Genomic DNA, 17,739 nt, shown 5'->3' with positions numbered 1-17,739 from the left:
CACTATGTAACAAGATGCATGAATATTCTCACAGGTTATGTCTAAATAAGATCATTCCACTGTCATGGTCTAAGCTTTGGGGTAGAAACATGGAAACACACACACACACACACACACACACACACACACACACACACACTCTTTCTCTCTGATAAGTCCTGGCACCAATGAGAAAAAGGAATTACTCATCTATCACTGGGACTCAGGGACTTAGCATAGAAGTTCCAAGAAAAATAAAAGTCTTTTGGTGGCTTTTCTTTTTATTTGGTCCTAATCTCAGGACAAAAGAGGAGAAAGATTGCCAACGTGGGCACAATAACTAAACTTTTTATACCATCTCGGCCACAATGACGACAGAAAACCAAACCAATGTTCCACAGGAGGACAGTGATGCCTGATGGGAAAAGGCATTTTTGCATCTCAAAAAGCATGTGTTTCACAAAATGAGGAAAAGTACTTAAGATTCAGTAATGATCCATTGTCTGGGGTCACACCCTGTATCATTCTTTGCTGGAGAAGTCGTAGCCAGGGGGAGAAAAAAATCTTACCATCATGAATCACTGTGACATATAGAACTATATTAACGGAATACTTACTGTGTGCTAGGCACTGTTTTTAGGAACTTTATCTGTACTAACTCACTTCTTTCTCATATACATGTGAGGTGGTTATTATTATTGACTCCATTTTAAAGGTAAGGAAAGTTCAGAAAGGTTAAGTAACCTTCCCAAGGTCACACATCTGGTAAATAGCACAGCTGTGACTTCAGAGCCCAAGCTATTGCCCAACAGGACAGGCAGCTTCCTGGTATAACCATGCCACTTCGCCTCAGTAGTCCATAAACTGAAAAACACCGAGTTAAAATGACAAGGAGAGAAAACCCTGGCAATGAAAGTCAGGGCCACAGAGCTCAGTAAAGGTACAGATAGAAGACACTGTTAGGTCCAGCCCACATTTAGATGAATCCTCTTTCCTGATTTACATCCTGAGTGTCACCTAAACACATCTCTTCAAATCAAGAAGTGAACGCCATAGGAGAACGTAAAGCACTGACCTAGTTGTAGAGCACCCTTGATCTGGTCCAGGCCCGACTTCCGCTCTGCTTCATTGCGGAAGCGTCTTCGGATAGTAGGGAACACCTTGGTCTCCCACGCTTTCACCAGCAGGGCATAGTGGTCCTCCTGGAGGAAGGCAAACTCATGATCAGAGAGAATGCTTCATGCAGTCATCAGTCCTGCTCTCACTTACAGCTCTCACCCCCTCACAGGCCAGTAATGGAAACACACTGTGTGGACCACAACTCACTACACCTCAGATGCCAGGGGAGGCAACAGTTAGACTTCCTTCTTTCTAAAGCCAACTTTACTGCTGGATTATTATCAAATACTGCATTTCTCTAACATCTCTAGATCAGTATTGGGCAAAAGAGCCCAATAGGTATTGCTATTGATGTGTAGTTTAGAAAAACAAACACTGCAAAGGCACTGATGAGACCCAATGACATCATTCAAAGTGTAACAGTTCCAGTCTTGTACGTTCAGATCAAAATCATTCCTCATGGCTTGTCCTGGGCACTAGCGAGCTAAGTGGATGCTGCAGGTCTCTTACCTGTGGGATGTCATCATCGTCATCGTCATCACTTTCATCATCTGCAATGGGAGGCGGGTGGGGGTCTGGGCCAGAGGTGATGAAATTCTCATAGCTGAGCTCTACTTTGTAATGGCAGGACGTGTCACTGTCATATTCTGTAACAAAGCACAATGGCAGTGAGTTCTAGGCAAGAGCAGGCTGGAAATCATGCACTTCTCACCGTGGACAAACCGGATTCTCTTAATGTATGTGATAGAAAGACTCCTAGTATTTGTAGAGATTTTCAAGTGCAGAGCCAAGAAATAACTAATAATTTATAATTACCCCGAGTCCTGCGATAGGTTTAGTGGGTATAATTCAACCCAGGGAAGAATCTGAAAAGTTCATCATTATAAAAATTAAACAGATACTTAAGACAGTTTGCAAACCAGTATCCTAAGGGCCTAATATGACTTGCAGACATCTTTAGTTCAGAAAGCTCAGTTTTATTCAGTTTGATTATGAAAATTTTCAAATAACAGAAAGCTTCCACAATCAGCTTTTTATTCTTTGATGACCTCAGATTTAAAACAATTCAAAGAAATTATAAACATTTTTAAATGAGGAGATGTCATAAAAAATTCTGGGGTTTTTATCTCATAAAAATGGACAATCTTGCAGGCTTGCACTTTCACGTGGCCACATTCCACGTGACACTGAGTGGTGGCAAGTTTCCTATATATGGGGGGGGGGAGGGGGCGGGTTCTACTTTCAAGTCTGCCTTGCTTCCTCCTTATCCCCATTTCCTTTCATTGGGCCAGTTACCCCATTCCCACGGGTACCAGAACAGCATTTGCATCCCCAGAATGCAGTGGGGCCCTGGGAGGAGCTGGCTTACGCTGCTGAGGGGTGGCCACAGCGGCAATCCTGCACGGTGGCCCATGAGTGCCTGGATCTGATGCAACACTGGTGCCAGCATCGTTGTCACTGTCAGATGCCATGGCAAAGGGCAGGGCCTCGAAGTTAGCACTGATCTCCTCTGCCAGGTCAGTGCACAGGTCAGCAGCATTGCGGTGGGCCTGCCCTTCGGCATAGGCGAATGGGCGGGAGCCAAAGTTAGCTCGAGTCTTGGTGTTCTGGAAAGGAAAGCAAATAAAGGACTTAAAAGGACTTAGGCTTATTTATTTATTTTTAACACCATGAGGTGTTAAATACAGGGTGAGGTTAAATACGCTAGTGAGGTGACCCTCACTAAATGTCAAACCATAAGAATGGCCCCAGCTATGGGACAGCACGTAAAGCTAGGCCAAGGGGCTGGTATAACTGTGTACACTGGCACTAAAGCTCTGAGGAAGCCAGCCCTGCCTACCCTCACCTTGCACTCTCATGCTCTTTGCTACATACAGTGACCTTTCTTGTTTCTAACACGTTCCCTTCTACTTGATGTCACTGCATATGCTGTTCCCTTCACCTGGAACATACTTTCTTCCAATTTTGCCCCGTAAGACCAGTAAATATTCTAGACCTGGCTCAAACATCACTTCCCCAGGGTAATGGAGACACGATCGGGTTTGCTTGGCATTGCTTTCACAAAGTCTACAATTTGCAAGTGCACTGTGATGATCAGTCTATGTGGCAGCCTGCCTGGTGGCCATGGGTGCCCAGATTAGACATTCTTTCTGGACATGCCTGTGAGGGCGTTTCCAGATGAGATTACCATTTGAATCTGTGGACTCGGTAAAGTAGATTTTCCCCTCCAATGTGGTTGAGCATCATCCAAATTACTAGCAGAATTTGTTTTCCTTCCCAACAAGATAACCTACCTTTTTCTGAATGTGAACCACAGGCCACATGCCACCAGAGACGTCCTCGAGATAAGGCGAGAGGCGCTGCCCACAGTATGTGAAGTACACCCGGCCCTTGGCTGGCTGCCCCGGAGGAGGTGGAGTCCCCTCTGTTCTCTCCCAGCCAATTCCTGCCACATCACCTGTGGCAGAGAACAGGAAGGAAGCAACACGTTTCCCCCTCTTACTATTAAAAAAAAAACTTCCGAATTGCAACCAGTGTGACAAGGCCACGTATCAGTGACTATCTTTGTTTTACTTATTTATGCCATTGGTTACATGTGAAATTACATGATGCTTCATGCAGTCATCAATGCTATTCTAACTTACAGCTCTCACCCCCTCACAGGCCAGTAATGGAAACACACTGTGTGGACCACAACTCACTACACCTCAGATGCCAGGGGAGGCAACAGTTAGACTTCCTTCTTTCTAAAGCCAACTTTACTGCTGGATTATTATCAAATACTGCATTTCTCTAACATCTCTAGATCAGTATTGGGCAAAAGAGCAGAAACAAAGTTATTGCAGAAATAAACAATTTTAAAAAGAAAATGTTTAGAAGAAAAATGCCTAGTGTCTGAGTTAAGTTAGCTGCCACAATTACACATTAAATTTAGCCTTTTCCTGGCAGCCAAGACAAAAATGGAAAACAGCGGGTGGGTTTTTTAAATGGAGAAATATAAGTTTTTTTCTTTTTATATGTGGAAGATTACTTATGGCATAAAGGTAAAAAGGCAATTTCTTAATAAATTTATAGAAGATTTAAGAGACGATCTTAAAATAATTTAAAACTCAACCCACAGCCGAAACCGGTTTGGCTCAGTGGATAGAGCGTCGGCCTGCGGACTGAAATAGAAGATTTAAGAGACGATCTTAAAATAATTTAAAACTCAACCCACAATGTAACCTAAAGGTACACCATTAAAGAGCCCCTTACTTATATGTACTTAAGGCATTTTTGCAGGAAGCTAAGATAATAGAAGCCCTGTTGTTTTCTCATGAGGTGACTGGATACTGGGATAGAACTTAGGGACCCAAGACTAGCGTGTCCACTACATCCGCACTCCCACTTCCAGAGAAACTGCTAGCACAGGAGCTTTCTAACTAATCTATTGTTGCAAACTCTCCAATAAGTGCTTGAAGTTCTGTGATTCTATTTTTCATCACAGGGCATCATATGTTTTAGATACACTAGGACTGGCTTTCCAGTGGTCAGGGAATAGTCAGTTTTATCAGAGATGATGCTAAGATGTCCTGTCTGAAAATACGTAGCCAACATGTTTGGCTGCTTCTAATGTGAGGAGAACGCCTATATTTTGCTCCTGCTGGAGCAGGTAGGACTGATCCCAATTCATCTACTACAAAGATTATTACTTACATGGAGGTAAAAAAGGGGGGGGAGGGGAAGATTGGTTTTTAATTGAATTGACTATGTGACTGAAACATCTGGGCAGAATATTTGTTAAAACTGGACCAGATGTTCAGGCTACCAAGAGCAAAGTATACATTTCCTGTATAATACATTTCACAAATGCCTCATGGCTAGTGGTGGAGTTCTCCTTTAAAACACACACACGCATGCGCACGCAACACACACACACACACACACACACACACACACACACACACACACAAGCCTAAGTGACCCTTACGACCAAAACCACACACACACACACACACACACACACACAAAGCCTAAGTGACCCTTACGACCAAAATGACCAGAATGACTAGTCTACCAGTCGCTATGATGCTATGATCCCCTGTGGGGATCAGCCTAAACCGGCTGTCGGACATCCTCCGAGGGGTCCCAGATTGTGCGAGGGCGCAGGTCAGGTTGAGGAGCCCTCCCCCTCCCTGCACGAATCTGTGCACCGGGCCTCTAGTGTGTGTGTGTGTGTGTGTGTGTGTGTGTGTGTGTGTGTGTGTATTCATGTGTGTGTGTGTATTCATGTGTGTGGAAGAGAAATAGAAACATCAATGATGACAGAGAATCACTGATTGGCTGCCTCCTGCACACCCCACACTGGGGATTGAGCCTGCAACCCATACATGTGCCCTGACCAGGAATTGAACAGTGACCTCCTGGTTCATTGGCCGACGCTCAACCACTAAGCCATGCCAACTGGGCAAGTTCTCTTTTTCTGAAGCTATTTATCTGCTCATTAATAACAAGCTGATGAAAGACCAAACTTCAGAGAGAAGTGAAATCTCAGAATTTTCTCATAATAGAGGAACAAAAGTAAATGTGACTCCTAAGTTACCAAATGGAGGCTCTAGATGATAATGGCCTTATAAAATGACAGGGTTGGTGTACACTAGAGAACAACAATGACAAGTATTTCATTTTCACTAAAAGACAAATTGACTGTTTCCAGTTGCTAAGTTTATTTAACTTCAACCTACAGAGGGTGGAAAAAAAAGCTCCTGCTGCACTCACCGGGAGAGAGAGTCACATCTAAGCGAACGCTCTTCCACTGCAATAAACTGGAGCCATTGTAGTGCACAGCCCGGCCATTGCTGTGGAAAAACAAGGGGAGTCAGAGACAAGGCTCACCCGCCAACACGGGGGCGGGAAGTAGCAAGCAGGTGGAGGGGTCCAGTGGCATGAGTGTAATTAGTAGAGAAATCCTAGGAGCCATTCTCTTTCCCTCAACATGAACATATTTCCAACCAGTATTTTATACATTATGGGGGTTAGAGATTAAAATGATATTACTTTAGTATTAAAGCACCCAACCCACTACTTTTTTTTTAATTGATTTTTTACAGAGAAGAAAGGAGAGGGATAGAGAGTTAGAAACATCGATGAGAGAGAAACATTGATCAGCTGCCTCCTGCACGCCCCCTACTGGGGATGTGCCCGCAACAAAGGTACATGCTCTTGACCGGAATCGAACCCGGGACCCCTCAGTCTGCAGGCCGATGCTCTATCCACTGAGCCAAACCGGTCAGGGCCCACTACTTTTTTTTTTTAAAGTAACAGCACTAGTAGCCACTTACTTGTGGAAAAGACAAGTGCCCACTGGATTGGTCCAAGCCCCATCTCGCTTCTCTGCTTCTGTAGCAAACCCAAAGGACACTATTGGTCCAGTGTCGTCATCAGTATCTCCATAGGAAACAATTTCTATTTCCCAGTAAAAAGATGGGGCCTGAAGAAACACCAGAAGTGGGCAGTCAGACAGCTGAACTTGCTTTTTCTCTCAAATTTGAAAGAAAGAGGCAAAAGCCAGTATGTCATATGTTTTCTCACCTGAACTGGCAGTGGTGAGGTGGCGTAGATAAAGGTACCCCGGGGCAGACCGCCCCCAGCGCTGGGGTCAGCCAGGAAGGTGACGGAAGTAAGGTGCGATGAGAACATGCAGGCTCGAACAGGTGGGAACACTCTTGAGGCGCTCCAAGTTATCTCTTTGGGCTGCATTGGGGAAAAACTCTCATTCAATAGAATTGCAAATACAAATCCCTTCACTCTCTCAAAGAAGAAAAATAATAATAATTAAATAATGTATCTTTTTTTTTTTACCAAAGGAAACTTTTCTTTATTAAGAAAAGGCAGTTTCCTTCCCTATGCCCAGTCCTGCTCTCTCAAAATAATCACTCTTAACTCTTTTAACTGTTAATTCTGATCTTACCTCTATATTTCTCCTTCTATGCTTATGACACTATTTTTAATATCCTGTTAAGACATCATTTATCCTCTATTATGACAAAGAGGTTTCAATTCCCACTGACCTACTTCTCCTGACATACATGTACATACACAGGTCCTCACCCCTCATCCTCCCAGTGCCGTCATAGGACACATTTTGGTTCAATCGGTAATCAGAATTTATATCACTAGGACTTAATATTCAGCTCAAATTAAAAAAAGGAGTTCTATGGTTATACTCCCTTTCTTCTTGGTTAGGTTAATTGCCTCATTTTTTTACTTTCATAGTTTTTAATATATCTAAGCATAGAATTCCAAGCTTCTCTCTCAGATGAAAGCATATTTTTAAAAATCCCTCCATTTCACTTTTATTCTAAAGAAAGAACTAAAAGATGCATGTGAAGATGAGCCCCAAGGACATTCAGATCACTGTTAGAGCGAAAACTGGAAACAATGTAGATTTGCAACAATAAGAGCTTGAGTGAGTAAACTGAGGCACAAGTATATGCTGGACTATTCAGTTTTTATTGGTTGATGTGGAAAGGTACTCATCTATGGAAAGCCCATTTTTGTTAAATAGGAATTATAGGCAACTGGAGATGATGAGATTTCAGGTGACATTACCTTATATATATTTTTTAAACTTTGTATTTTGAAATAATTTCACACCCACAATACTACTATAAGTTTTATATACTCTTACTAAGATGCATTGATTTTTTTTGAAATATAATTCACATAACATATAATTTACCCATTTAAAGTATACAATTCAATGTTTTTTAGGATATTCACAGAGTTGTGCAACCACCGCTACAACTTACTTTTAGAAAATTTTTGTCCCTCTTAAAAAAAATCTTTGCCCATTTGTAGTCACTCCCCATCCCACCCTCCTCCAAGCCCCTGACAGCCATCAATCTGCTTTCTTTGTCTATGAATTTGCTTATTCTTGGCATTTCATATAAATGTGGTCTTTTGTGACTGGCTTCTTTTGTCTAGCATAATGTCAAGGTTTACCCATATTATAGCATGTATTACTGCAGCATTACTTTTTAAGGCTGCATAATATTCCACTGTATCGATACATCACATTTTATGCATTCATTCATTAGTTGATGGACATTTAGGTTGTTTCCATCTTTGGGCTATAAGAATAGTGCTGCTAGAAAGTCACAGATATAGCAATTGTTAAGATTTTGCAAGTTCTGCTTTTTAATCTCTCTCATTCTCTCTCTACATAGTCTTATTTTTATGAGATTGACTACAGATCTAACATTTTTAAAAAATATATATTTTATTGATTTTTTTACAGAGAGGAAGGGACAGGGATAGAGAGTTAGAAACATCAATGAGAGAGAAACATCGACCAGCTGCCTCCTGCACACCCGCTACTGGGGATGTGCCCGCAACCAAGGTACATGCCCTTGACCGGAATCGAACCTGGGACCCTTTAGTCTGCAGGCCAACGCTCTATCCAATGAGCCAAACGATCAGGGCCAGATCTAACATTTTTGAAGAAGTATTCTTTTTCTGTTGTTGATAACATGAAAATGTACAAGTTAATGAGCTCTGCTCCTCTACTGTAATTTATCCATATTCAGAATGTCAAAACAATATGCTTTGACATTCAAAGATGATAGTATGTCCCTGCAGAATATATGCCTCCAAATGGCTTTCAAATGCTCATTCTAAATTCTATTGAAGTGCTAGTTGGCATTGTTCAATGTCCAGTGCTGCAGTCAGGCAGGAGGCGTGGTGCTGCAGAGGGCTCACCTGTCGCCGGTCGGCCTGCAGTGGCGGTGGTGGGGGCCTAGCACAGTCCCGGTAGAGCATCCTCAGCCGTTCACACTGCACCTCCACAACTGCCAGTCGCTCGCCTGAGGGAATACATGGAATAAGTGAAAACGAGTCTTACAACCCCCAAGAGCGCTCCACCTCTTTTGGAGAAGGGTCAAAGCAAAATAATGCTTGCAGAGATGATTCAAATCCTAACAAAAGAGCAAATAGCCTGAGACATCTTTGTCTAGTACACATAGCTTAGCAGCAGAGCAATGTGGGATAATGAGGAATGACTGCCTAATGGGTACAAGGTCTTTTTGGAGGGAGGATGAAAATGTTCTGTAATTAGACAGTGGTAATGGTGGTACACCTCTGTGAATATATTAAAACCCATTGAACTGTATACTTTTAAATGATAAAATGTATGGTATGTGATTTATACCTCAATTTTTAAAAAAGGTGTCTTAGGAAGAATAAAATATAGTCCAATAAAAGTAAAACACAGCCCTAACCGTAAATCAATAAAATATATTTTTTTAAAAAAGTAAAACACAGAATTGTTTACAATAGCAAGAAAGATTTATTGACTTGTACCACAGCTACAGACACCAACACAATCCAATGATACGGATTAGAAAGCGGAAGGAAAGTTGAGGCTAAGAGACACAGGGTCAAAGTGGAGGCAGGAGTGAGGCCAGGCCACGAGGTGTGTGCCCACTGTCCTTTATCTACACCAGAAGGCACACGTCCAGATCTGTTTCCCACTGGACAAGTCAAAGAGGGAAACTATTTAGTTATAGGATTCATGGAGTCCATTACATAAATGTAAACTAATGAGTCATAGAGTCCAGCTATTTTTGATAAGCTGCCAGGCCTGGGTCTCAGGGAGGGACTGTCCACACAGAAGCCTGACAGCACAGGAGAGGCAGGTCGAGAATGTGGGTCAGGGGAATTCAGAGCACTGTTCCTTCAAGCGAGGCTTGAGGTCCATCCACAACTTACAATTGTGACTTTTGGTTAGAGCTTGGACAGCATTTTAACATGCTTCCCAGGGTTCCTATGAACTTTCAAAGTTTGAGAAAAACCTCTGGCTCAGGGAATGTATGTATTAGGAAGAAGAGGAAACAGCTGAACCTGAGAGATTCTGGCTTCTGTAAGAGTACAAATTAAAGCTGAAGACTTATTTTGGTTTCTATAAGCCTTTTTTTTTTTTCAGTTTTAAAATTTGTTCCCTATGCTATTTCAACCAAGGGATCAAGTTAACTTCTCAGGAATATTGCTTCATGGGAAAAAGTTCTGTAGTGCTATCTTTCTAGATCAGATGGAATTAGATACTCTTCCTTGGATCAAAGAAGCTATACAATTTAGATATGACTTAGTTAATATTATAATGGCAAATCTGCTGCTTAATTCATCCCAGATGAAATAAAATAATAGAAGGAATTCATTTAAAATTTTTTTCATTTTAGAGACTCAATATATTACTGCCTATAAATGTTATAACATTTTCATATATGAAATAAAAAATATCAACACATCCTATATAATAAAGAGCTCATATGCTAATTATACCGGAAGGCGGAACGAACTTCCAGAATGACCTTCCGGAACAACCAGTTGGTGGGGGCTATGGGGCTGTGAGGCAGCCAGGGCCGTGAGGCAGCTGGGGCTGCAAGGGCCGAGCCCCTTGCACGAATTTCATGCATCAGGCCTCTAGTTAAAAATAAAAATCAAAGAATTTTCTCTTCTACACATCACCTTGAATCCTCTTTATTAAACACCATTTCTTCTAAGCACAGTCTATGACTCCTTGTAGGATGTGAGAATCGCCTATTGTGTTGCAAAGTAACCCAGATGCTGGGGGTGGGAAGAGTTGTTTTTTACAGGTAAATGACTAAGGAGTCAGCAACTTAATATTTTACGACATAGGGTGCTATTTTAGAATATAAATCGATAAGCTAATAGTTTTCTCTTTTGTAGCAATTAATAAGTACTTCTCATACGTTTCTTTCCAACCCTCTGTTACCACAGAGTTATTTTCCACTAGGAAAAAAAGGTTAGGTGGGTTATTAGTAAAACCATTTGAGATCACTGCTCTAAATTATTATACTTTCTAGCCCGTACATTAAGTTCCAAAGTTAATTTCACAGAATAAGACCTCTTCATTTCATAAAATATATGAAAGAGGATACTCAAAAAGAACCCTATAGAAAAGCAAGCAATTAATTCAGCAAGTTATATGCTTGCTAAAATCATTTAAAAATGTCCTATATGCAACCTAAACCAAGAATGTTAAAAAGGAGAGGCAGGGAAATAAGTACCTAAAACTTAGTATAACACAAAATTATGGGCAAAAATTAGTCACAAGTAATTTCACCCAAGAAGTCTAGCAAACTACTTTCTTCTATTCTACTTCTCTATTCTCAGGGTCTCTCTGAGTTTTAACAACAGTCCCTGGCTCCACAGCACTATGCTTATTAGAGGAAGGAGATTTGAGAAGTAAAAAAGATACAGAACGAAGACTAATTAAAAAGCAGGAACAAACCAATAAAAGTCAAATGTGAAAAAGGACAAAAATTCAAGGACAGAAACAAGATTAGAGAGTTACTGAAAAAGCAAATGAAATGAGGAATAGTAAATAATATGAATAAAAATGGCTAAAAAAGCATAAACTAAAACTATAAAAAGAACTATTAAGGAAGTTAAAGATAATTTCTTCCTTATAGTTCATGAGAATGCTAGCACTAGAAAACTGAGGAATGAATGCCAATCTAATTGTGAACAATTTCATACAGAGTCCAGTTATACCCTTGGGGATAAGCATAAACTTTCACTTAAAAACACCCAGGCCAACTACCAATTTACAGGAAATTTGAGGACAAAAGGACATATTAAATGACACCACAAAGATACAATCGGCAAAATCCAGACTGTGGGAAACCTTTCAACAAATAAATTGCAAGGGGAAAAAAGATACTAAGGGGAATCAATATTTTAAAAGAAATTTAAAAGACATAGCTATAAAGCACAGTATATGAACTTTGCTTGAATCCTGATTCAAATAAACATATGTAAAAACAAGTATGACTTTTTGAGAGAATTAAAAAGTTGAACACTGACTAGATATTTAATAAAAGAATTACTGTTAATTTTTTAGATGTGATCATGGTATAGTGGTTATTTTTTTAAGAGTCCTTATTTTCTTAGAGATACATACTAAAATATTTATGGATAAAATAATACCTAAGAATTTTCTTTAAAACAATCAGGAGGGCACAGCATAGATGAAACAGCGTTGGCTATAGGTGATAACTATTGAAATGAGATGATGAGAACATGAGGGTTCATTATATTAACCTTCCTATTTTTGTATCTGTTTAAACTTTTTCAGAAACACACACACACACACACACACACACACACGCACACGCACACGCGCACACACACACGCACACAAAGACGGATGTTAGTGCAAACTCCTGATTTTGAATTCACATGTAGCCAATCACAATAGTCAGAAAGTATGTGCAGCCCAAAGGACCATTCATAAATAGTTCTGGTAGGGAAATTAAGGCAATGAATTCATATAAATGGAGGAAAAAACCCACTTTGACATGGTCCTAAAGTTAAACTGAAAAATGCTGATTTCCTATTTGGTATACACTGAAAGCTTTTTATTTCCATTTCTAGATCTGGGATGAAAGTGAATTGTGATAAGTATTGTCTGTAGAATTCAACTGTTTGACAGGTGTGTGCATGAAAACTGTTTAATTTCCGTTATCAAGTTGTAATGTGCTGACAAGACTCAATAAGATAAGATACTTTCCATAACAGGTACTCACCAGCACTGCATTCCTGGGCTACTAGGTTAAGAACTTCAACAGCTGCTGGGCACTGTTGTATGAATTCTTCACAAAATAAGCTGTCTTCTAAAAGCTGGGCCATGACCAGGCATGCTCTTAATGTTAAAAGATTTACAATATTTCAAAGTCATCAATGTTCATTCTCTAAAAAGTCAACTGTGAAAAACATTTCAATCAATTTTGTCCCCTAATTTACAACAAGGTTCAAACTCCCCCTTCCTCTTGCTTTTTTTTCTGAGCGGGATTGGTTTGGAAAGACAGAAGTAATTTATCTTTTCCCACATGGTAACTGCTGACACTGCACGAACAATCAGAAAAGGGAAAAATGGCTGTCACTTCCATTAAATGGAGACACAGAGTGCCAGGTGAGAAATCAGAGTTGTCTCCAAAAAGCATTCCCTAAACTGCGCTGCATGGGCAACCTTAGTGTTCTGAGAACAAGAGGAATCCAAACGCTTGGATATCTGTATTTTTCTGACTCTCACCTGAATCAAAGTACCTATGAAAGCTTTCTGAGAAGTCTCATTATCAAAAGCGAAACTTGTTTCTGTTGCTTAATGGTAAATAGATGTATTTGCAGGAAAAGACTGCTTTTCTTTCCAACACCAACGCTTGTGCGCATTCCCTAGCTTTCTCGTTATCAGTCTGGATATGATGAACTAGATATGAACTAAGGGAGACTGTACCATTTAAAAAAGGCAAAGTGACAGAGGAACTCCTGTGAGAGAACAAAGTTCTTTTACCAAAGCAAATCAGTGGAGCCTTCATTCCACATATCACATTTTGATTATTTTTTATTTTCTCAAGGGAACAGCTAAACTTTATTTCAAGGGCAGAAACTGGGGACCCGCCAAGCCTAGAGTGCAGGAGCTCACCAAGGACCTTGCCCCTGCAGCCTACACCACCTTGGCATATTAGGGGATCTCTGGAGGGTGCTCACCTTGTTCTTATTTCAGCCAGGAGCCGAACGACTGCCATCACAGGAGCTGACCCATCTCCTGTTGCAGGAAGTGAGGTATGAATAGAGAGACTTCCCTCCTGAGGAAGCAACATGGACTGGACTGCCTGTACTACCTTCTCAGTAATGGACAGTTTATGAAGAGGCAATGCCTGATGGTGGTGGTGGGGGGGCATGGCAAAAAGTTAAATTCAAGTAGTTAGTTTATAAGAAATGAGGGTGTTATTATCTGGAGTTAATTCTCAAAATATCAGTTAAAAAAATAAAATCACCATACAGAAAATTACAAACTAGACCAAAACAATAAAAAATATAACACAATGAAATATTTCTAATTAAATAATTGAATTTTGGCATCAAGTTAACAAATTTCACACAAATGTGACTATTAAATAATTATCCCCAATATATAAATACACATCACGAGTAAAACTCAAGATAATCAAGTATTTGTGCTTTTGTACTGTGCACATTATTCATTATAGTGCGGTTACCATTTGCAGTGACATTTTGTAATGCATTTAAAAATCACCTTACCTCTGATCTTGGAACACAAAGTCTAGACAATGGAATAGTCAGTGTGTCTGATGCTTGCGAAGTCTTTCTACAGTCTATGGGTGGGAATCTGACTGTAGCTATACCTTCCTGTTCATTGATAGAAGCCACTACTCCGATGCTTCCTGATATTCCTCTGCCTAAAACCTAGAGACACAGATGGATCAGCACCACCTACCAGTTCCGACAGTGGAAGTAACTCTACATGTGACAAGTGGGAAGAGTAAATTCACAGCTGTCATTAGGGCATTACAGTAACAGTTGATTATAATGCTGATATCATATAATATCAGCAGTTTATTATAATACTAAGTCCTGAACATGAGTTAAAATAATAGGCCCTAAAATTTTATGTCAAGGTGGTCACAGTATGATTTAATCTCAATTAAATATCAAAATTTCAATTCTAAAATACTGCCGATACTGAAGATACCACAGGACATAAGTATTATAGTATCACAGTTAACAATATACAGTAATGTTCTAATATTCAGTCTGCAACACAGTGTGAATTAGAATGCATTTCTCAGATTCCTTATTTAGCTTGAAGGACCAAGGATTTTATCCAACAGGTGGACAACACTTGTCGGTACAGATAGTCAATTAATCAATGGATGCTTATATGCAGAGGAAAACAATGATATGGGGAAATGGTGGCTGGTTACCTGAACCTCGGACCCTATCTTGATTGTCTCTTTAAAGCCTCCAAGTGCACACAGTGCGGCGACGGCCTGGCGGGCAATTCTCTGAAGTTTGGCGAGTTTTCTACCACTACTGCTTCCATTTTCCAGAATGCTTTCTGCATATTTCCCCAACTGTGGAATGTACATCAGTGCACGAGACAGAACCTAAATATAAGAAGCAGTCCATGTAGGAGGAGCTGGAGCTTTGGTCATTTTGATACAAAGGGTGATGAAGTGTCTACAACAGTGACTGGGTTTCATGTACTGAAGTAACTGTGGGTATGGGAGGGATGAAATAACTATTAGGTAAGACCCCTGACATTCCTGTCATATTTGCCTTAGGTAGTTGGACAGAACTGGAAATACACAACCTCAAAATAGGGGAGAAACAAACACTGTATTAATAAAACCCCTAAAATAAAGCAAACATTTATCTGAAGGAAAACTGTCAGAGCATACTCCCTACATCTCACACACAACTACCTTTAGGACATGGTACATAGAGTCACTTGAAGAATGACCATGGGAAAGGGGAACTGATCACAGATCTCTAGCTGCATTGGTCATGATGCATTACTAACCGAGCACTCAGGGAGTGTAAATCACACAGGGGCCACCGTAAGACTTAGCAAGTACCTTGAAAAATGCAATAAACAAGCCTGCACAATGTCCTAATGTCGGCACCACTCAAACACAAGCAAGAAGGAGAATCAAGGGGTGCCATTCGTTCCCTGAGAATTCTGTCCTGTTTTCTGTAAGATTAGAACTGGTGAACAGAGCTGAAACTACTAAATCAAAGCAAATTTGAGGGGGAAAACAGGGAACAAGTATAACTGGCCAATACGGGAAATCTCGCTTTCCTAAAAATGTCCCTTGCTAGGCATGATTCAAAAAGAACCCTAGTCTCCTTAGCTCAGCAGCAACACCGCACTGACCTTTTCTGCCGTTGTGGTCCATATCTGAGCGGCATTTGATTCAGGTGCCATTAGCAAGCTATGCAGCAGGGCGATCACTTCCGCAGCCATGCTGTTTGCCACATGCCCACTGATGAAGGGTCGGACGGGGTCGGTCCTGCAAGTGCCAACAGGGAACACTGTCAGTGCCCAGTGCCAAGAAGTGGCTTTTAGTGTTGGTGTCAGAATTCACTGACTGAGAAGAAGCTAAGTTATCATTAGGAAGAAATCTTTTCGGTAACTAAGACTCCTCTGAAACGATGAACCTCCGATTTTGATGGTGCAAGTCGTAGGATCGTAGGATCGAGGAGACCAACTGTACCTGCACTGCTCACAAGAATGGAACACCTGGCAAATGCATTCACCCACTCCTCTCCCAGAAAGAAGCTCATGTGCACAGCGGGGATGGTGGGAAGGATTGTTTGGAAGAAGTAAAGGCCGCAAGGCCAGAGTTCACTAACACTCAAAAAACTGTAGCTGGTGTTTGTGGTTGTGGCCTTTCTCAGAACAACAAGCCTCTGAAAAAAAATAAATGTGACCTGGCTGGTAATTGTGGCCTTTCTCAGAACAACAAGCCTCTGAAAAAAATAAATGTGCCCTGGCTGGTAAGGCTCAGTTGGTCGAGCGTCATCCTGTGCACCGAAAGGTCGCCGGTTCAATTCCCGGTCAGGGCACATACACAGGTTTCGGATTCAACCCCAGGTCAGGGTGAGTATGGGAAGCAGCCGATTGATGTTTCTCTCTCTCTTCCTCCCCTCCCTTCCTCTCTCTCTAAAATAAGTAAAAACATATGAAAACAACAACAAGCCTCTGGTTATAGGTGTCCTCTCAGCCAGGAGTGCCTCCCTGTTTGTCCATCACAACCTCAGGTGGGTATTTTAAGCCCCCAGTCCCCATTTCCAGCAGGTCAATGGGTGATATAAAATTAAAACTCTAAAAACAAACCCATCACAAAGTAAATGTGAAAAGAGAGTGGAAAGGCTCGACCTATGGAAGGACTTACCTCGCAAGCTCAGAGTTCCTCTCTCGGCAAATGGAGGTCTGGGCAGTTTTCTTTTTGTCACCTGTGGACAGTCCACTCACAGTCTCTGGGTTGACCGATTCCACAGGTGGCCCAACACTGACGATGAGGCCTGACTGTGCCCACTTGGTTGCTTTCCGGAGAGCAGCTGCGGCCTCCTCTGTGACCACCTCGCAGCAGCCACCCTGCAGGGCATTGGAAGACGCTCTCGAGATCCATGTCACTCCTCTCATCACTAAACTCTGTGAAATCTGTGTCCCCAACTACCAAACCAACCCAGACTCATTTTCAAAACTTCACATATTAACATTGTGCAGAGGAAGGGAAATTCCCCAAAACATCCTGTGTCCTCACCTAGACAGAGAAAACTGTTAGTCTTCTAGATGTTTTCCATGCACATTCTCACTTACATTATCATGGATCACTCTACATGCAGTTTTTCCATTTATTTCTATCAGTTATCAAAACATCATGAATATGTTCCTGTATTGGTATAAAGAGTTATCTGACTCTTTTTGAGAGTTGTACTGTATTTTATCATATAAATATAACAATTTTTAAAATTTTTATAATTTAAAGCAGTGGTTGTCAACCAGTGGTCTATGAAGTCTGAAAGGTTGGCGACCGCTGATTTAAAGAATTGAGGTACAGCCCTAACCGGTATGGCTCAGTGGATAGAGTGTCGGCCTGCGGACTGAAGGGGCCCAGGTTCGATTCCGGTCAAGGGCCTGTACCTTGGTTGCAGGCTCATCCCCAGTAGGGGGTGTGCAGGAGGCAGCTGATCGATGTTTCTCTCTCATCGATGTTTCTAACTCTCTATCCCTCTCCCTTCCTCTCTGTAAAAAAATCAATAAAATATATT

General features: G+C 41.1%; 1 protein-coding gene across 1 annotated transcript in view; it reads right to left on the bottom strand.

Annotated features, from left to right (window-relative positions):
* Positions 1-17,739, bottom strand: part of HECTD4 (HECT domain containing E3 ubiquitin protein ligase 4) — a 126,511-nt gene that overhangs the window by 35,794 nt on the left and 72,978 nt on the right. Inside the window, exons 39-52 of the mRNA XM_014547721.1 lie at positions 16,860-17,062; positions 15,839-15,974; positions 14,886-15,068; positions 14,203-14,367; positions 13,648-13,817; positions 12,687-12,802; positions 8,839-8,942; positions 6,670-6,831; positions 6,420-6,568; positions 5,857-5,936; positions 3,393-3,556; positions 2,468-2,705; positions 1,609-1,745; positions 1,055-1,181 (exon numbers count right to left, since the gene is read on the bottom strand). Of these exons, the coding sequence (XP_014403207.1) occupies positions 1,055-1,181; positions 1,609-1,745; positions 2,468-2,705; positions 3,393-3,556; positions 5,857-5,936; positions 6,420-6,568; positions 6,670-6,831; positions 8,839-8,942; positions 12,687-12,802; positions 13,648-13,817; positions 14,203-14,367; positions 14,886-15,068; positions 15,839-15,974; positions 16,860-17,062 (2,134 nt within the window). The remainder of the gene's footprint in view (positions 1-1,054; positions 1,182-1,608; positions 1,746-2,467; positions 2,706-3,392; positions 3,557-5,856; positions 5,937-6,419; positions 6,569-6,669; positions 6,832-8,838; positions 8,943-12,686; positions 12,803-13,647; positions 13,818-14,202; positions 14,368-14,885; positions 15,069-15,838; positions 15,975-16,859; positions 17,063-17,739) is intronic.

This window comes from Myotis brandtii, unplaced genomic scaffold (assembly GCF_000412655.1).
Source record: "Myotis brandtii unplaced genomic scaffold, ASM41265v1 scaffold482, whole genome shotgun sequence".
NCBI classification, from domain to species: domain Eukaryota; kingdom Metazoa; phylum Chordata; class Mammalia; order Chiroptera; family Vespertilionidae; genus Myotis; species Myotis brandtii.
This window is presented reverse-complemented; position numbering and strand designations above follow the sequence as displayed.